This window comes from Balaenoptera ricei, chromosome 6 (genome assembly GCF_028023285.1).
Source record: "Balaenoptera ricei isolate mBalRic1 chromosome 6, mBalRic1.hap2, whole genome shotgun sequence".
Lineage (NCBI taxonomy): Eukaryota > Metazoa > Chordata > Mammalia > Artiodactyla > Balaenopteridae > Balaenoptera > Balaenoptera ricei.
This window is the reverse complement of record NC_082644.1, coordinates 25,299,307-25,321,404: the sequence shown is the minus strand read 5'-3', so window position 1 is coordinate 25,321,404 and position 22,098 is coordinate 25,299,307. Positions and strand designations below refer to the sequence as shown.

Sequence of the window (22,098 nt, the reverse complement as noted above, 5' to 3'; positions counted from 1 at the left end):
CGGCTGGTAGCGCCTATGGCTTGTTACCTGTCACTGGCAAGGACGTGGCCTGCTCCAACGTGACATCTAATCCAAGGGCCGTTTCTGACTTTTCCAACTGAAGAAAGAAACAAAAAGGAAAGAGCTGTGAGCCTCACTTGCTAACACCTCTGCAGCAAAACTGCAAATCCTCTCCTCCAGTCCAAAGGCTGGGCTCCTCCTCCCTAGGCCACTCGAGCAAAACACGCACGGGTGGGTCAGGCAGGGGTCTCCGAGAACAGGACGGCCTGGGCTGGGGTAAGACGGCTCTATATGGCCAGGATGCCCACTGGCCTGGGTTAGAGTCAGTCCCCGCCCCTGTCCAGACCCCCACCTGGGGACAGTGCCTCTGGGTGAGGTGGTACTCACCGCAGGCTGGGGCAGCAGGGCCAGGTCACCCCCAGCGGCCTCTGTGCGGGGTTCGTCCCCTCTTGGGGGCTCCGGGATGAAGTCTCGGTCACCTGCCTCCACAGGGGTCCCGGCCAAGGCTGAGGAGGTGGGCACATGCTCCTGGTAGAGCAGAGTCCGCAGCTTCTCATCCAGGCTCTTGATGGTGCTGTCCACGAAGCCCACCCTTGGGGGTGGCCCTTCCCCATCTGACTCCAAGGCTGAGGGCGGCTGAGGGGGGGCGGTAGGTGCCAGCGGGGGGCTGGGAAGTTGGGGAGTGGCCAGGCTGATGGCGCCCACCACAGAGGGGAGTGGAGGAAGGGGCTGGCCCAGGGTGGGCTGAGGGGCCCCGCCAGGGGCACCAGACACAGGAGCCAAAGCCAACAGGGGCTCCCCCCTGGTGCTGGGCTCTCTGGCTGAGCCAGGATCCCCTAGACCCATGGAGTGGGATGGGGTCTCCAGAGATGGGGCACAAGGCCCTTGGCCTGTGCCAGGGGCCTGTGCAGCAAGCTGGGCATCATGAGTCTCCACTAGTAGCCAGGGGGTCTTATGCTCACTGGCCAGCCCCTGAGGGGTCCCTGGGACCCCTGCCTGCATGGCAGCCCCTGTTGCTGGCTCTGGCTTAGGACTGGCAGCTGGTGGGGCCACGTCTTGGGGCACAGCAGTCACGGGAGGGGATGATGGCACCAAAGGGGATGGTGCACCACCAGGAGGGTCCCTGAGGCCTGCTTGGCTCAAAAGCTGCAGACTAGCCGAGAAGCTGGGTTTTTCCTTCAAAGACAGCTGGCCTTTACAGAACACTGGATCTAGAAGAAATAGGAAAAATTTACACTACACTAACCTATTCTGGTCCTATTTACCTGGCACTTCGCTAGCCAAAAAGATGCTTTCTATGAGCTGGCAGTGCCCTACACACCAGTCCTCTCTCCTTTTCTCAGATGTGCCAACTTCATGCATGTGCTGGCCTCTGCCTGAGACACCTTGCACAGGTCTTCCTGCAGCCCCACTTCCCACCTCAGGCTATGCACCAGCAGTGAACCATTCAGCTGCACTAGCACACCCACACCTCCCTTCTGATTTTTCTGTAGCACTAAGCCATCAGGCACTAACCCATCACCTGTCTGTCGACTGTCATTCCAGCTCCATAAAAATATGGCTCTGGTCACCCTTGCACTGGCCCATTCCACAAAATTGTAAAATGAAATTATAAAATCTAAGTAGTGAGCTGTACACACTCCCCTGCCCTGGAGTGAGCAGGAACTTCTGATGAACCAGACACCGTGCTTTGGTAAGATCAGAAGCTCAGACTAGAGAGAGGAGATCAAGATGGAGGAATAGAAGGACACCTTCTACTAGTTCACCTCCCTCTATGAACACTTCAAAAATATATCAAATGTGGAGCAATTCTCACTAAAATCAAACCGAAGACTGGCAGGAAGACTGTTATACAACCAAGGCTGTAAAGATCCACATGGAGTTGGGTAAGAAGCGATCAGGTCAGAACTGGCACCCCTAGGAGGGGACACAGAAGTAGAGAGGGATTACAAGGGCCTGGAGATCCTCCCTGGGGAGTGAGCCGTTTGAACACATATTGGGCTATAACAAACCTAGAACTCGCTTGTGAAGAGTGTGAACACTCTTGCTTACTCCTAGGAACAAGACAGAGGAAGCAGATTGAAACTGCCTGGGACTCTGGTCCGTTTCCTGCAACTGTTCCAACACGTGCCCTAGCCCACACTGAACACCCACCCCGGCACCTCTAGCTCCAGCACAGCTTCCCACTAGGTCAAAGGCTGCTGTCACGGAGGAAAGTGCATTTGTGGGAGACAGAGCCAGCTCTGACCCAGCCCTGCATCTGAATGGGGTGGGAGCAGCCATTACTGGTGTTCACAGAGGTGGCAAATCAGGACAGACTGGAGCTCTGACTGGTGTGCAGGGACAGCACCAGCACACACACCGGCCTACATCAGGCACCACTCAGACACTCTTGCTCCAGCATGGATCTCCACTGGTGCAAAGGTGCCATTGTCGGGCGGGTGAAGAGCACACACTCAGAGGGAAAGGAGGTAGCTCAGACCCCACCCTCAGGGATTCGGCTCCAGACCTTGGGACCAGACCCCGATCCTAATAGGGCAGTGATGACCACTGAGCATAGAAGCAGCCCCAGATCATATCTGGCTCTGCCTCCACCCTCTCCATCTCCATTCCCACCTACCACCAAGGTAATACCAGTCAGCGCACTCTGGGGAAGACATGACCAATGCTCACTTCAGATCCAGCTCTCCTGCTAAAGCCACTGGGCAGACAGACTGCACAGAGATGCTCCCACACAAGTGCAACCCTCCCAGGCCAAGACAGGTAACTGTTTCACCTAATTTCATAGAGACAAAGAACGTTAAGCAAAATGCAAATACAGAGGAATGTGTTTGAAATGAAAAAATGATGAAAATAAAGAAACCTGAAAAAACAACTAATGAAACAGAGATAAATAATTAACCAGAAAGAGTTTAAGGCATTAGTAAAAAGAAGGCTAAATGAACTAAGGAAAAGAATAGATGAACACAGTAAGAATTTTAACAGAGAAGTAGAAAATATAAAAAATAAACAGAGATGAAGAATACAACAACTGAAATGAAAAACACACTAGAAAGATTTAATAGCAGACTAAGTGATACAGAAGAATGCATAAGAGATCTGGAAGAGAGAATAATGGAAATCATCCAATCAGAACAGAAAAAGAATATAAAAAAATGAGAACACTTTAAGGGACCTCTAGGACAACATCAAGCATACTAACATTTGCATTATAGGGGCTCCAGAAGGAGAAGAGAGAGTAAAGTGTCAAAAATGTATTTGATGAAATTATGGCTGAAAACTTCCTGAACCTGCAGAAGGAAACAGATATCCAGGTACAGTAAGCAGAGAATGTCCCAAACAAGATGAACTGAAAGAGACACACACCAAAATGTACCATAATTAAAATGGTAAAATTTAAAGACAAAGAGACAATTTAAAGGCAGCAAGAAAAAAACAGTCATATACAAAGGAACACCCATAAATCTATCAGCTGATTTTTCTGCAGAAACTTTGCAGGCCAGAAGGGAATGGCATGACATATTAAAGTGCTGAAAGGGCAAAATCTACAACCTAGGATACTCTACCCAGCAAGATTATCATTCAGAATTAAAAGAGCGATAAAGAACTTCTCAGATAAGGAAAAACTAAAAGAGTTCATCAATACTTAAACCACCCTAAAAGAAGTCTTAAAAGGTCTTCTCCAAGTGGAAAAAAAAAGGCTACAACAAGATGTAAACATTTATAGGAAAGGAAAAATCCCACTAGTAAAGGCAAATATATAGTAAAGGCTGTGGATCAGCTGCTTACATAAGTTAGTACAAGATTAAAAGACAAAAATTAGAAAGTCAACTATAACTACAATAAACAGCTAAGGGATAAACATGAAGATGTAAATATGACATCAAAAACACAAAATGTGGCGACTTCCCTGGCAGTCCAGTGGTTAAGACTCCACGCTTCCACTGCATGGGGCACAGGTTTGATCCCTGGTCAGGGAACTACGATCCCACATGTCGCTCAGCGTGGCCAAAAAAAAAACCACAAAATGTGGGGGAGAGGAGTAAAAAAATGTACATTTTTTAGAATGTGTTTGAACTTAAATTACTACCAGTTTAAAACAAGTAGATATATAGATCAACATATATGAACCCCAAGGTAACCACAAATCAAAATCCTACAATAGATACACAAAAAAATAGGGAGAAAGTAACACAAGCATACCACTAAGGAAAATCATCAAACCACAAGGGAAGAAACTAAAAGAAGAAGAAAAGAATATAGAATGACAAAAACAACCAGAAAACAAGTAACAAAATGGCAGTTAAGTACATACCTATATGTAATTACTTTAAATGTCAATGGACTAAATGTTCCAATCAAAATACATAAAGTGGATGACCGGATAGAAAACAAGACCCATCTATGTGCAAGAGACTCTCTTTAGAGTGAAAGACACACAGACTAAAAGTGAGGAGACAGAAGGAGATATTTCATGGAAATAAAAATGATAAGAAAGATGGTAGCGATACTCATATCTTACAAATTAGACTTTAGAAGAAAGTGTAAAAAAGACAGAGAAGGGCATTATATAATGATATAGTGATCAATACAAGAAGAGAATATAACATTCATTAATATATATGCACCCAATATAGGTGCACCTAAATATGGAAAGCAAATATTAACAGACAGAAAACGGAGAAATTGACAATAGAATAATAGTAGGAGACTATAACACCCTACTTACATCAAGGGACATATCAATAAGGAAATAGTGGTCTTAAATGACACATTCGACCAGTTGGACTTAATAGATACCTACAGGACATTCCATCCAAAAACAGCATAATATACATTCTGTTCAAGAGCATGTGAAACATTCTCCAGGATAGATCACAGGCTAGGCCACAAAACAGGTCTTAACAAATTTAGAAAACAGAAATTACATCAAGCATTTTTTCTGACAACAAAAGTATGAAACTAGGATTCAATTACAGGAAGAAAAATGGAAAAAACAAAAACATGTGGAGATTAAACAATATCCTATTATAAAAACAATGAGTCAATGAAGAAATCAAAGAGGAAATCAGAAAACATCTGGAGAAATGAAAATAAAAACACAACTTTCAAAAATCTATGTGACACTGAAAAGTGGTTCTAAAGGGAACTTTATAGCAATATAGGCCTACCTCAAAAAGAAAGAAAAATCTCAAATAAATAACCTAATTTACTGTCCAAAGGAATTAAAGAACAAACAAAGCCCAAAGTCAGCAGAAAAAAGAAATAATAAAGATCAGAGAAGAAAGGAATAAAAGAGACCAAAATACAACATAATAATCAATGAAAACAAGAGCTGGGTTTTTTTCTTAAAGACAAACAAAATTGATAAGCCTTTATCCAGGCTCGTTAAGAAAAAAAGAGAGAGGACTCAAACAAAATAAGAAATGAAAGAGGAGAAATTACAACTGATATCACAGAGGTACGAAAAATCATAAGAACAGTTATACAGCAACAAACTGGACAACCTAAAAGTGGATAAAAAATCCTAGAACCACACAATCTTCTAAGACTGAATCAGAAAGAAATAGACAATCTGAATAGACTGGTCACTAGTAGTGAAATTGAATTCGTAATCAAAAAACTCCCAGCAGGGCTTCCCTGGTGGCGCAGTGGTTGAGAATCTGCCTGCCAATGCAGGGGACACGGGTTTGAGCCCTGGTCTGGGAAGATCCCACATGTCACGGAGCAACTGGGCCCATGAGCCACAACTACTGAGCCTGCACGTCTGGAGCCTGTGCTCCGCAACAAGAGAGGCCGCGACAGTGAGAGGCCTGCGCACCGCGATGAAGAGTGGCCCCCACTTGCCGCAACTAGAGAAAGCCCTTGCACAGAAACGAAGACCCAGCACAGCCAAAAATAAATAAATAAATAAAATTTTAAAAAATACAACAAATTAAAAAAAAAAAAAAAAAACTCCCAGCAAACAAAGGTCCAGGACCAGACAGATGGCTTCACAGGGAAATTCTATCAAATATATAAAGAAGAGCAAATACCTAGCCTTCTCAAACTATCCCAAAAACTGACGAGGAGAGAACATTCCCAAATTCATTCAACGAGGACACCATTATCCTGATACCAAACCGAGAAAAATACACTACAAAAGAATTACAGGCCAATAACAGGCATATAAAAAGATGTTCAACATTGTTAATTATTAGAGAAATGCAAATCAAAACTACAATGAGGTACCACCTCAAACCAGTCAGAATGACTATCATTAAAAAGTCTAAAAATAATAAATGCTGGAGAGGATGTAGAGAAAAGAGAACCCTCCTACACTGTTGATGGGAATGTAAGTTGGTGCAGCCACTATGAAAAACAGTATGGAGGTTCCTCAAAAAGCTAAAAATAGACTTGCCATATGATCCAGCAATCCCACTACAGGGCATATATCCAGACAAAACTATAATTCAAAAAGACACATGCACCCCCCACGTTGATAACAGCACTATTCACAATAGCCAATACATGGAAACAACCTAAATGTCCATTGACAGATGAATGGACAAAGAAGATGTGGTACAAAAAAAGGGAAGATGTGGTACAGATACACAATGGAATACTACAGCCATAAAAAAAGAACAAAATAAGACAGCAGAAGCAAGAACTACAATCCTGCAGCCTGTGGAACAAAAACCACATTCACAGAAAGACAGACAAGATGAAAAGGCAGAGGGCTATGTACCAGATGAAGGAACAAGATAAAACCACAGAAAAACAACTAAATGAAGTGGAGATAGGCAACCTTCCAAAAAAAAATTCAGAATAATGACAGTGAAGATGATCCAGGACCTCAAAAAGGAATGGAGGCAAAGATCGAGAAGATGCAAGAAATGTTTAACAAAGATCTAGAAGAATTAAAGAACAAACAAACAGAGATGAACAACACAATAACTGAAAGGAAAAAAACACTAGAAGGAATCAATAGCAGAATAACTATTTAGTTATTACTATAACTATACTAATTACTATATTACTAATATATACTATACTATATTACTAATTACTATAACTATACTAACTAACTAACTAATAGCAGAATAACTATTTAGTTTAGCAGAATAACTATTTAGAGGCAGAAAAACGGATAAGTGACCTGGAAGACAGAATGGTGGAATTCACTGCCGTGGAACAGAATAAAGAAAAAAGAACGAAAAGAAATGAAGACAGCCTAAGAGACCTCTGGGAAAACATTAAACACAACAACATTCGCATTATAGGGGTCCCAGAAGGAGGAGAGAGAGAGAAAGGACCCAAGAAAATATTTGAAGAGATTATAGTCGAAAACTTCCCCAACATGGGAAAAGAAATAGCCACCCAAGTCCAGGAAGCGCAGAGAGTCCCATACAGGATAAACCCAAGGAGAAACATGCTGAGACATATAGTAATCAAATTCGCAAAAATCGAAGACAAAGAAAAATTATTGAAAGCAGCAAGGGAAAAATGACAAGTAACATACAAGGGAACTCCCATAAGGTTAACAGCTGATTTCTCAGCAGAAACTCTACAAGCCAGAAGGGAGTGACATGATGTACTCAAAGTGATGAACGGGAAGAAACTACAACCAAGATTACTCTACCCAGCAAGGATCTCATTCAGATTCGATGGAGAAATCAAAAGCTTTACAGACAAGCAAAAGCTAAGAGGATTCAGCACCACCAAACCAGCTCTACAACAAATGCTAAAGGAACTTCTCTAAGTGGGAAACACAAGAGAAGAAAAAGACCTACAAAAACAAACCCCAAACAATTAAGAAAATGGTCATAGGAACATACATATCGATAATTACCTTAAACGTGACTGGATTAAATGCTCCAATCAAAAGACACAGGCTTGCTGAATGGATACGAAAAACAGGACCCATATATATGCTGTCTACAAGAGACCCACTTCAGACCTAGGGACACATACAGACTGAAAGTGAGGGGATGGAAAAAGATATTCCATGCAAATGGAAATCAAAAGAAAGCTGGAGTAGCCATACTCATATCAGATAAAATAGACTTTAAAATAAAGAATGTTACAAGAGACAAGGAAGGACACTACATAATGATCAAGGTATCAATCCAAGAAGAAGATATAACAATTATAAATATATATGCACCCAACATAGGAGCAACTCAATAGATAAGGCAACTGCTAACAGCTATAAAAGAGGAAATTGACAGTAACACAATAATAGTGGGGGACCTTAACACCTCACTTACACCAATGGACAGATCATCCAAACAGAAAATTAACAAGGAAACACAAGCTTTAAATGACACAACAGACCAGATAGATTTAATTGATATTTATAGGACATTCCATCCAGAAACAGCAGATTACACTTTCTTCTCAAGTGTGCACGGAACATTCTCCAGGATAGATCACATCATGGGTCACAAATCAAGCCTCAGTAAATTTAAGAAAATTGAAATCATATCAAGCATCTTTTCTGACCACAATGCTGTGAGATTAGAAACCAATTATAGAGAAAAAGAGTAAAAAACACAAACACATGGAGGCTGAACAATACGTCACTAAATAACCAAGAGATCACTGAAGAAATCAAAGAGGAAATCAAAAAATACCTAGAGACAGGGCTTCCCTGGTGGCGCAGTGGTTGAGAATCAACCACTGGCCTGCTAATGCAGGGGACACGAGTTCGAGCCCTGGTCTGGGAAGATCCCACATGCCGCAGAGCAGCTGGGCCCCTGAGCCATAATTACTGAGCCTGCGCGTCTGGAGCCTGTGCTCCGCAACAAGAGAGGCCGCGATAGTGAGAGGCCCGCGCATCGCGATGAAGAGTGGCCCCCGCTTGCCACAACTAGAGAAAGCCCTTGCACAGAAACGAAGACCCAACACAGCCATAAATAAATAAATAAATTAATTAATTAAAAAAAAAATACCTAGAGACAAATGACAATGAAAACACGATGTTCCAAAACCTATGGGATGCAGTAAAAGCAGTTCTAAGAGGGAAGTTTATAGCTATACAAGCCTACCTCAAGAAACAAGAAAAATCTCAAATAAACAATGTAACGTTACACCTAAGGGAACTAGAGAAAGAAGAACAAACAAAACCCAAAGTTAGTTAGGAGGAGGAAAGAAATCATAAAGATCAGAGCAGAAATAAAGGAAATAGAAACAAAGAAAACAATAGCAAAGATCAAAAAAACTAAAAGCTGTTTCTTTGAGAAGATAAACAAAATTGATAAACCATTAGCCAGGCTCATCAAGAAAAAGAGGGAGAGGACTCAAATCTATAAAATTAGAAATGAAAAAGGAGAAGTTACAACAGACACCGCAGAAATACAAACCATCCTAAGGGACTACTACAAACAACTCTATGCCAATAAAATGGACAACCTGGAAGAAATGGACAAATTCTTAGAAAAGCACAACATTACACGACTGAACCAGGAAGAAATAGAAGATATAAACAGTCCAATCACAAGCACTGAAATTGAGACTGTGATAAAAATCTTCCAATAAACAAAAGCCGAGAACCAGATTGCTTCACAGGCGAATTCTATCAAACATTTACAGAAAAGCTAAAGCCTATTCTTCTCAAACTCTTCCAAAATACAGCAGAGGGAGGAACACTCCCAAACTCATTCTACGAGGCCACCATCACCCTGATACCAAAACCAGACAAAGAGGTCACAAAGAAAGAAAACTACAGGCCAATATCAGTGATGAACATAGATGCAAAAATCCTCAACAAAATACTAGCAAACAGAATCCAACAGCACATTAAAAGGATCATATACCATGATCATGTGGGGTTTATCCCAGGAATGCAAGGATTCTTCAATATACGTAAATCAATCAATGTGATAAACCATATTAACAAATTGAAGGAGAAAAACCATATGATCATCTCAATAGATGCAGAAAAAGCTTTTGACAAAATTCAACACCCATCTATGATAAAAACCCTCCAGAAAGTAGGCATAGAGGGAACTTACCTCAACATAATAAAGGCCATATATGACAAACCCACAGCCAACATCGTTCTCAATGGTGAAAAACTGAAACCATTTCCTCTAAGATCAGGAACAAGACAAGGTTGTCCAATCTCACCACTATTATTCAACATAGTTTTGGAAGTTTTATCCACAGCAATCAGAGAAGAAAAAGAAATAAAAGAAATTCAAATCAGAAAAGAAGCAGTAAAGCTGTCACTGTTTGGAGATGACATGATACTATGCATAGAGAATCCTAAAGATGCTACCAGAAAACTACTAGAGCTAATCAATGAATGTGGTAAAGTAGCAGGATACAAAATTAATGCACAGAAATCGCTTGCATTCCTATACACTAATGATGAAAAATCTGTAAGAGAAATTAAGGAAACACTCCCATTTACCACTGCAACAAAAAGAATAAAATACCTAGGAATAAACCTACCTAAGGAGACAAAAGGCCTGTATGCAGAAAACTATAAGACACTGATGAAAGAAATTAAAGATGATACAAACAGATGGAGAGATATACTATGTCCTTGTATTGGAAGAATCAACATTGTGAAAATGACTCTACTACCCAAAGCAATCTACAGATTCAATGCAATCCCTATCAAACTACCAATGGTATTTTCACAGAACTACAACAAAAAATTTCACAATTTGTATGGAAACACAAAAGACTCCGAATAGCCAAAGTAATTTTGAGAAAGAAAAACAGAGCTAGAGGAATCAGGCTCCCTGACTTCAGACTATACCACAAAGCTAAAAGCTACAGTAATCAAGAGAGTATGGTACTGGCACAGAAACAGAAATATAGACCAATGGAACAGGATGGAAAGCCCAGAGATAAACCCACACATATGGTCACCTTATTTTTGATAAAGGAGGCAAGAATATACAGTGGAGAAAAGGCAGCCTCTTCAATAAGTGGTGCTGGGAAAACTGGACAGCTACATGTAAAAGAATGAAATTAGAACACTCCCTAACAACATACACAAAAATAAACTCAATATGGATTAAAGACCTAAATGTAAGGCTAGACACTATCAAACTCTTAGAGGAAAACATAGGCAGAATACTCTATGACATAAATCACAGCAAGATCCTTTTTGACCCACCTCCTAGAGAAATGGAAATAAAAACAAAAATAAACAAATGGGACCTAATGACATTTAAAAGCTTTTGCACAGGAAAACCATAAAGAAGACAAAAAGACAACCTCAGAATCAGAGAAAATATTTGCAAATGAAGCAACTGACAAAGGATTAATCTCCAAAATTTACAAGCAGCGCATGCAGCTCAATATCAAAAAAACAAACAACCCAATCCAAAAATGGGCAGAAGACTTAAAGAGATATTTCCCCAAAGAAGATATACAGATTGCCAACAAACACATGAAAGGATGCTCAACATCACTAATCATTAGAGAAATGCAAATCAAAACTACAATGAGGTATCACCTCACACCAGTCAGAATGGCCATCATCAAAAAAATCTAGAAACAATAAATGATGGAGAGGGTGTGGAGAAAAGGGAACCCTCTTGCACTGTTGGTGGGCATGGAAATTGATACAGCCACTATGGAGAACAGTATGGAGGGTCCTTAAAAAAATAAAAATAGAATTACCATACGACCCAGCAATCCCACTACTGGCATATATGCTGAGAAAACCGTAATTCAAAAAGAGTTATGTACCACAATGTTCATTGCAGCTGTATTTACAATAGCCAGGATATGGAAGCAACCTAAGTGTCCCTCGACAGATGAATGGATAAAGAAGATGTGGCACATATATACAATGGAATATTACTCAGCCATAAAAAGAAACGAAATTGAGTTATTTGTAGTGAGGTGGATGAACCTAGGGTCTGTCATACAGAGTGAAGTAAGTCAGAAAGAGAAAAACAAACACCGTATGCTAACACATATATATGGAATCTAAAAAACAAACAAAAAAATGGTCATGAAGAACCTAGGGGCAAGACGGGAATAAAGACGCAGGCCTACTAGAGAATGGACCTGAGGATACGGGGAGGGGGAAGGGTAAGCTGGGACGAAGTGAGAGTCTCATGGACATATATACACTACCAAATGTAAAATACACAGCTAGTGGAAAGCAGCCGCATAGCACAGGGAGATCAGCTCTGTGCTTTGTGACCACCTAGAGGGGTGGGATAGCGAGGGTGGGAGCAGACGCAAGAGAGAGGAGATATGGGATATATGTATATGTATAGCTGATTCGTTTTGTAATAAAGCAGAAACTAACACACCATTGTAATGCAGTTATACTCCAATAAAGATGTTAAAAAAATTGATGAAGGATTTTAAGTTGATACAAAGAAAGAGAAAGCTATTGAATGTTCCTGGGTTGGAAGAATTAATAGTGTTAAAATGGCCATACTGCCCAAAGCAATCTACAGACTTAATTCAATCCCTATCAAAATACCCAGGACATTTTTCACAAAACTAGAACAAATAATCCTAAAATTTATATGGAACCACAATGACCCCAAATTGCCAAACCAATCTTGAGGGAAAAGGACAAAGCTGGAGGTATCACACTCCCTGCCTTCACACTATACTACAAAGCTACAGTAATCAAAACAGGATGGTACTGGCACAAAAACAGACACATATATCAGTGGAACAGAACAGAGAGCCCAGACACTTATAGTCAATTAATGTACGACAAAGGAGGCAAGAAAATACAATGGAGAAAAGATAGTCTCCAACAAGTGGAGCTGGTAAAACAGGATAGCTACGTGTAAAATAATGAAATTACACCATTTTCTCACACTATATACAAAAATAAACCCCAAATTGATTAACGACTGGAAACCATAAAACTCCTAGATGAAAACATAAGCAGAATACTCTTTGACATAAATCTTAGCAGTAATTTTTTTGATCTGTCTCCTAAGGCAAAGGAAACAAAAACAAAAATAAACAAATGGGACCTAATTAAATGTAAAAGCTTTTGCACAGCAAAGGAAACCACTGACAAAATGAAAAAATGACCTGCTGAATAGGAGAAAATATTTGCAAATGATATCACAGATAAGGGGTTAAATCCAAAATATATAAATAGCTCATACAACTCAATACGAAAAAAACAAACCACCCAATTTAAAAATGGGCTGAAGACCTAAACAGATTTTTTTTCAAAGATGTACAGATGGTCAACAGGCATATGAAAAGATGCTCAAAATCACTAATCATCAGAGAAATGCAAATCAAAACCACAATGAGATATCACCTCATACCTGTAAGAATGGCTATCAAAAAAAAAAGACCACAAATACCCAATGCTGGCAAGGATGTGGAGAAAAAGGAACCATCATACACAGTTGGTGGGAATGTAAATTGGTGTAGCCACCATGGAAAACAGTATGGAGGTTCCTCAAAAAAATAAAAACAGAACTACCATGTGATCCAGCAATTCCTCTCCTAGGTATATATCTGGAAAAAATGAAAACACTAATTTGATGTAAAAGATACATGCACCCCCAATGTTCATAGCAGCATTACTTATAATCAGCAAGATATGGAAGTGACCTAAGTGTCCATCAACAGATGAATGGATAAAGAAGATGCATTATACATATATACAATGGAATACTACTCAGCCATTAAAAAGAATGAAATTTTGCCACCTGCAACAACATGGAGGGATCTGGAGGGTATTATGATTAGTGAAATAAGTCAGAGAAAGACAAATACTGTATATTATCACTTATATGTGGAATCCAAAAAATAAAACAAATAGACTCACAGATATAGAGAATAAACTAGTGGTTACCATTGGAGAGAGGGGAAGGATAGGGGAGGGGGAGGGGCAAGATAGGGTTAGGGGAGTAAGAGCAACAAAATACTATGTATCAAATAAGCTACAAGGATATATTGTATGGCACAAGGGATATATCCAATATTTTATAACAACTTTAAATCAACTATAATCTATAAAAATATTGAATCAATATGTTTTATACTTGAAACTAATGTAATATTGTATATCAACTATACTTCAATATAGATAGATAGATAAAGTGGAGATAATAATTTTTTTTTTTTTTTAAAGAAGCTCGGACCAACAGCATCCTGTCAGGGGCTGGAAAGGGATCCTCGTAGGGAGGTACCCTGGGAACCAATTGGTAGAACATAGCTCAACAGCATCCTACCTAGGACCTCTCAGAGCCTCTGTGTGCTCACAGGAGTGGGAAAGTTGAGAGGAGAATGCAGGATGCAGAGTTTCCAATACTTACTTGGTCTTCGAGCCTACTTGTCTTTTTAAAGAAAACAAACTTTCTCCTTTTAATAACACAAACAAAATTTACAAAACGAAAGGTTTTAAAAGCTTACCAAAAGAAATGATAGTGGGGGAGAGTGCCAGGTTCCGAAACCCCAGACTCACATTGCCCCTCCCCAGCATATGTAACATAACTTTCACATTTGTTTTTCTTTAAAGCACTGCCATGCAAGTATGTGCTCTAAAACACCATAGTTGAGTTTTGCCTGATTTAGGATATTGTATCAGTGAACTCACAATGCATTTATCCTTTCCTGTCTGGCTTCTCTCTCACCATTATATCTGTGAGATTCATCCATTTGGGTGTCTGTAGACTGTTTCACTCTAGGACTCTCCCACGACTCACTAGTAATCGTGTGGCTGATGTGCTTTGGCTTGCTTCAAGTTGGAACACGACTAATACTAACACACAAGAGTGAGTGTGCCTGTGCACACTGCAAAGCTGTGCAAAGCTGCTGGGTCAAAGAAGCTTCAGCCTTCAGGAGAGGATACTAACCGGCTTCCCAAAGCAAGTGTGCCAGTTCCCCCTCCCATAGCAGCCTCTGAGCACTCCTGGGGCTTCCTACCCTCCATAGGTCATCCTGGAGGGTGTAATAGGATCTTAATATGATTTTGCATTTGCTTTATTGTGGTAAATACACTCAACAGGAGATCTACTCCCTTAACATTTGAAGTACACAATACAGTATTGTTTTCTATAGGTGCAATGTTGTACGGCAGATCTCTAAAACGCATTCATCTTGCCTAACTGAAACTTTATACCCATTGAACAGCAAGTCCCCGTATGTGCCCCCCGCCAGGATCTGCCAACCACCCTTGTACTCCCGGCTTCAATGAGTTTGACTACTCTACATACCTCATACTAAGTGGACTCGTACAGTATTTGTCTTTTGTGATTGGCTTACTTCGCTTAGCGTAATGTCCTCCAGGTTCACCCATGTAGTCACAAATGGCAGGATCTCCTTTTCTAATGCTTAATAATATTCCATTGTAAGTAAATACCACATTTTCTTTATCCATTTGTATGGTCAGGCCACTAACGATGGCTGTTCTCTTGCTCTCTGTACATCCCCTGCCTGACCAGTGCCTGCTTCACCTACACCCTACTCACATGACTGACCTTCCGATATACTTGCCCCAGGCCCCAGCTAGTGACAGCTTATCAAACAGTGGTGAGGGGCGTACCCCTCTGTTGGTTTCCCTAGTAACTAATAAGCCAACCTGATATAATTTCCCCTTTAACTGGCAATCTCCCTTTCCCCCTAGGAGCAAAGGCTGCCACCATGTCCTGCCCACCATGTGCCACACACGGTAGGGTGCTGCTCCAGGACATTGCTTCAGACATGTAAGCTCCCCCATCAATTAAATCACTGATGTCTCTGTTACTGACTCTGGGCTCTTTCTTTGGTCTTAAAGCTGGGAAAGTGCAGGCCTTGTAGCCCTCCAGGGTGCACCCCAACACCATTCATCTACTGACTGACATTTAGGTTGTTTCCATATTTTGGCTATTGTGAATAATACTGGAATGAACATGGGGGGTGTGCAGATTTCTCTTCAAGATAGTGATTTTACTTGCTTTGGACAAATACCCAGAAGTGGGACTGCTGAATCATACGGTAGTTCTGTTTTCTCTTTTTGAGGAACCTCCATATTGTTTTCCACAGCGTCCGCACCATTTTACATTCCCACCAATAGTGCACAGGGTTCCCATTTATCCACATCCTTGCCAATGCTTTTCTTTCTTTTTTTTTTTTTCTTTTATAATAGCCATCCTGACAGGTGGTGAGGTGGTACGTCATTGTGGTTTTTATTTGCATTTTCCTGATAACTAATTAAATTGAGCACCTTTTCTTATCTTTATCTGGTTATCCTCTATAACAACATACCTGTCCTAGCCCCTTGCCTATTATATTGAGTTATCATTCTTTTCCTTTTTATTGTAATAGTTCTTTAGGTATGCTGGATGAGAACCAGCTTTTGTTGGTTATAAACATTGTAAATATCTTCTCTCGCTCTGTAATTTGCCTATTTGCTCAATTCGTGGTGTCTTTTGATGAACAATAGTTCTTAATTTTAATGTAGTCAAATTTAACCAAATTTTAGCCAGTCTTTCCTTTAGATTTTTTTGGTGAATTTTATTATGTCTACACTGGAGTCATAAAGATATTTTAGTCTCTTATATTACTTTGACATTCACAATCTACTTGTAATGAGTTTGGTTTATGGTATAAGTTTAGAAACAAGGATGGTTTTCCCCCATATGGACAGCCTATTGTCCTCTTTTTTTAAGACCATCCTGTCCCCATCGTTTAGCAGTTAGACTTTTCTTGTCAACAGAGATGTGGGCTTGCATCTGGGCTCTTTTACTCCATTGTTCAATTTGTCTATCCTTGTACCAGTATCATTTCACGGCTGTAGGTTTATGTAATTGGTCATGGCATTCAATAGAACAGTGTCCTTCCCCTAGAGAGTGTTTTGGTTTTTTTCTGGCCTGTGTATTTCCACAAATACTGTATATTCAGCTTATCGATGCCCATTAAACTACTGTTAGAATTTTAACATGGAGATTGGGGAGAGTGGTGAGCCTGGAAAGGGCATGAAAGCTCCACGCCCTTTCCCAATGCCTTGCCTTATATATCTCTTCGTCTGGCTGTTGATTCATATACTTTAGTATCCTTTTATAATAAATTGGTGATCTAGTAAATAACATGTTTCTCTGAGTTCTGTGAGCAATTCTAGCAATTAATCCAACCCAAGGAAGGGGTTCACAGGAACCTCTGATTTATAGCCAGTCACTCAGAAGTATGGGAAACAGCCTTGACTTATGATTGGCATCCTGACTTAAGAGGGCATCATTGGAAACTCCAGTTTGTAGCCAGTTGGTCAGATGCACAGATAACAACCTGGGCTTGTGACCGGCATCTGAAGTGGCGGGTGGCTAGTGGGACTGAGCCCCTTACCTGTGGAATCTGATTCTATCTCCAGGTAGAAAGTGTCAGAATTCAGTTGAATTCTCAGACATCTTGCTGGCATCTGAGAACTGCTCGTTGGTGTAGGGAAGTCTACACACACACACACACACACACACACACACACAAAGTTGGAATTGGGTCCAGGAACCCATTTACAATGTCCTACTCTACACTGCACTATCGAAGACCTCCAGTAAGTAGGATACTAAAAATCAGTGGTGATAACGGGTATCTTTATATTGCTCTACATCTCAAAAAGAAAGCAACATATTACCATTAAGAATATTTGCTGTTGTTTTTTAAATAGATATCCTTTGTCAGATTAAACAAATTCACTTTTATACCTATGTTCCTATTATTTAAAGTCATTAATAGATGTTGACTTTTATCAAATGCTTTCCTCCATCTATTGAGATGATCAGATGCTTCTTTAATCTGCCTCTGGCAACCACCATTCCACTCACTGGTTCTATGAGCTCAACTTTCTTTTTCCCCCCAAATTCCACATACAACTGAGATCAAGAGTATTTGTCTTTCTCTGCTTGGCTTATTTTACTTAGCATAATGACCTTCATTTCATCCATGTTGTCACAAATAGCAGGATTTCCTTCTTTTCATGGCTGAATATTCCATTGTGTGTATTTGCCATGTTTTCTTTATCCATTCAACTAGTGACACTTAGATTGTTTCCACATCTTGGCTACTATGAATAATGCCGCAGTGAACATGGAGGTGCAGATATCTCTTCGAGATAGTGATTTCAGTTCCTCTGGATAAATAGCCAGAAGTGGGATTGCTGGAACATATGGCAGTTCTATTTTTAAGGTATCAGGTCTTAAGTTTAAGTCTTTAATCCATTTTAAGTTGATTTTTGTGAGTGGTGTGAGATAGGGGTCCAATTTCATTTTTCTGTATTTGGATATCCGGTTTTCTCAGAATGATTTATTGAAGAGACTACCCTTTCCCTCACTGTGTATACGTGGTGCCCTTGTCATAGATTAGTTGACCATATATGCTTGGGTATACTTCCGGGCTCTCTATTCTGTTCCACTGGTCTATGTTTATTTTTTATGCTAATACCATATACTGTTTTGATTACTACAGCTTTGTAATATAGTTTGAAATCAGGAAATGATATACTTTGCTCTTTCTCAAAATTGCTTTGGCTATTTGGCTTCTTTTGTGATTCCATATGAATTCTACAATTTTTTTTCTATTTCTGTGAAAAATGCCATTGGAATTTTGATGGGGATTGCACTGAATCTGCAGATGGCTTTGGGTAGTATACACATTTAATTCTTCCAATCAAAGAACATGAGATACGGTTCCATTTATTTTAATCTCTTTCATCAATGTCTCATAGTTTTCAGTGCACAGGGCTTTTATCTCCTGGTGAAATTTAACCCTGAGTATGATGCTATTATAAATGGGACTACTTTCTTAATTTATCTTTCAGATAGTTTGTTATTAGTTTATAGAAATAAAAGTGATTTTTGCATATTGATTTTATATTCTGCAACTTCACTGAGTTTATTCGTTCTAACAGTTTTTTGATGGAGTCTTTAAGGTTTTCTATATATTAGATTATGCCATCTGCAAACAGATACAATTTTACTTCTTCCTTTCTGATTGGGATGCCTTTTATTTCTTTTTCTTGCCTAACTGCTCTGGCGAGAGCTTCCAGGATGATGTTGAATAGAAGTAATGACAGTGTGCATCCTTGTCTTGTTCCTAAACTAAGAGCAAAAGCTTTAGCTTTTCACCATTGTGTATGATGTTAGATGTGGGCTGGTTGTATATGGCCTTTATTATGTTGAAGTACATTCCTTTTACACCTTATTTGTTGAGATTTTTTTAATCATGAAAGGATGCTGAATTTTTTCAAATGCTTTTTACTGCATCTATTGAGATGATCACAAGATTTCATTTTTCATTCTGTTAATGTGTTGTATCACATTTATTGATTTGCTTATATTGAACCATCCTTGCATCTCAGGAATAAACCCCACATGATTGTGGTGTATGATTCTTTTAATGTGCTGTTAATTCAGTTTGGTAGTATTTTGTTGAGATTTTCTGCATATAGATGCAATATAGATTCATCAAGGATACTGGCCTATAATTTTCTTTTCTTGTAGTAGCCTTGTCTGGCTTTGGTATCAGGGTAATGCTGGCCCAGTAAAATTAGTTTGGAAGTGTTATCTCCTCTTCAATTTTTTTGGAAGAGTTTAAGAAGGAATGGTGTTAATTCTTCTTTAAATATTTGGTAGAATTCACCATTGAAGTTATCTGGTCCTGGACTTTTTCTCTGTTGGGAGAACTCTCCCACTAGTTATAAGTCCATTCAGATGTTCTATTTCTTCATGATGCAGTCTTGGTAGGCTGTATGTTTCCAGGAATTTATCCATTTTTTTTAGGTTATCCAATATTTTGGTGTGTAGTTGTTCATGTTATTCTCTCGTGATTCTTTGTATTTCTGTGGTATCAGCTGTAATATCTCCTCTTTCAATTCTGATTTTATTTTCTTAGCCTAGCTAAAAGTTTGCTGATTTTGTTTAACTTTTCAAAAAACTAGCTCTTAGTTTTGTTGATCTCTTCTCTATTTTTTCTAATCTCTATTTCTGCTCTGAATTTTGTTGTTTCCTTCCTTCTGCTAACTTTGGACTAAGTTTGTCCTTTTTCTAGTTCCTTGAGGTGTGAAGTTAAATTGTTTATTTGAGATCTTCCTTGTTTCTTAATACAGGTTTTTATCACTATAAATTTCCTCTTAAAATTGTTTTTGCTGAATTACATAAGTTTTGATATGTTGTGTTTCCATCTTCATTTGTATCAAGATATTTTTATTACCTTTTCTATTTCTTTCATCCATTTGTTATTCAGAAACAGGTTACTTAATTTCCACATATTTGTGCATTTTCCAGCTTTCCTCCTGTTATTGATTTCTAGTTTCATACCACTGTGGTTGGAAAAGATAACCTGATGTGATTTCAAACTTCTTAAATTTGTTAAGACTTGTTTTGTAATCTAACAAATGATCTATCCTGGAGAATGTTCCATATGCACTTGAGAAGAATGTGTATTTTGCTGCTGTTGGGTAGAATGTTCTGTTTACATCTGCTACAGTCCATTTGTTCTAAAGTGCCACTGAAGTCCAATATTTCCTTATGGATTTTTTTGTCTGGAAAGTCTCTCCATTATTGTAAGTGAAGTACTTAAGTCCCCTACTATTAGTGCACTGCTGTCTATTTCTGCCTGCAGAGCTGTTAATATTTGCTTAATATATGTAGTTCCTCTGATGTTGGGTACATATATTTACAATTGCTATATCCTCTTGATAAACTGATTTCTTTATCATTATATAATGACTTTCATTGTCTCTTGTCATAGATTTTGACTTACATTTTGTCTGATATAAATATAACTGCCCTGCTCTCTTTTGGTTTCCATCGGCCTGGAATATATGTTACCATCCTTCAGTTTCAGCATATGTATGCCATTAAAGTTGAAGTGAGTCTCTTGTAGACAGCATATAGTTTTGTCTTTTTTTAATTCACACCACCACTCTATATTTTGATTAGAGAATGTAATCCATTTAAAGTAATTATTGATAAGCAAGGATTTATTATTCCATCTTCTTGTTTTCTGACTGTTTTGTAGTTCCTTTGTTCCTTTCTTCCTCTCTTTCCGCCTTCCTTTGTGATTTGATCATTTTCCATAGTGGTACACTTTGTTTCTTTTATCTTTTACGTATAGGTATTTACTTTCTGATTACCATGAAGCTTACAATAAAAATATAGTTATAACAGCCTATATACTTACTTTTACCAGTGAATTTTTTACTTTCTTGTGTTTTCATGAGGCAGGTACAGTGGTGATGAACTCCCTCAACTTTTGTTTGTTTGAGAAAGTATTTATTTCTCCTTCATTGCCAGTTAAAGTAGTATTCTTGGTCACCAGGGTTTTTCTTCAGCACTTGAAATATATCACTCCACACTCTCCTGCCCCACAAGGTTTCTTCTGAGAAATCTGCTAAAAGCCTTTTTGCATATAAAACAAGGGGTTTTTTTACCTCCTGCTGCTTTCAAAATTCTGTCTTTGATTTTTATAGCTTTATTATAACGTATCTTGGTAAAGCCTTAAGTTAAATCTATATGGGGACTTAAGAGATTCATGTACCTGGACGTACATGATCTCTTCCTAAATTTGGGAATTTCTTAAAATAAGCTTTCTGCACTTTCTCTCTCTCTTCTCCTGGGACTCCCACAATGCAAATATTACTTACTTGATGGAGCACCATAATTCACACAGGCTTTCTTCACTTTTTTTCATTCCTCTTTCTTTTTTCTTCTATGACTGGATAATTTCAAATGACCCGTCTTCAAGTTCACAGATTCTGTCTTCTGCTTGATCAAGTCTGCTGTTGATGCTCTCTACTGGATTTTTTTTTTTTAAATCTCATTAATTGTATTTCTTCAGCTCCAGAATTTCTGTTTGGGTCTTCTTATGATTTCTATTTCTCTGTTGAACTTCTCATTTTGTTTGTGTATTGTTTTCCTGATTTTGTTGTGTTGTCTACATGTGTTCTCTTGTAGCACACCAAGTTTCTTTAAAACAATAAGTTTGAATTCTATGACAATTCATAGATCTTCAATTCTTTGGGGTCAGTTACTAGAAAATTATTCTGCACCTTTTGGTGGTGTCATATTTCCTTGCTTTTTCATGTTTCTTGTAACCTTGTGTTGATATCTGTGTATCTGATGGAGCAGTCATCTCTTCTAGATCTTACAAACTGATTTTGGTGGGGAAGACCTTCACATGCCAGTG

At 39.1% G+C, this 22,098-nt stretch overlaps 1 protein-coding gene across 9 annotated transcripts in view; it reads right to left on the bottom strand.

The window, feature by feature from the left end:
• WNK2 (WNK lysine deficient protein kinase 2) overlaps window positions 1-22,098 on the bottom strand; it is a 148,265-nt gene that overhangs the window by 41,290 nt on the left and 84,877 nt on the right. For all 9 annotated transcript variants that reach the window (XM_059927054.1, XM_059927057.1, XM_059927058.1 and 6 more), the window contains 2 exons: window positions 388-1,211; window positions 28-97 (listed from right to left, as the gene is read on the bottom strand). In XM_059927054.1, coding sequence (XP_059783037.1) covers window positions 28-97; window positions 388-1,211 — 894 coding nt within the window. The remainder of the gene's footprint in view (window positions 1-27; window positions 98-387; window positions 1,212-22,098) is intronic.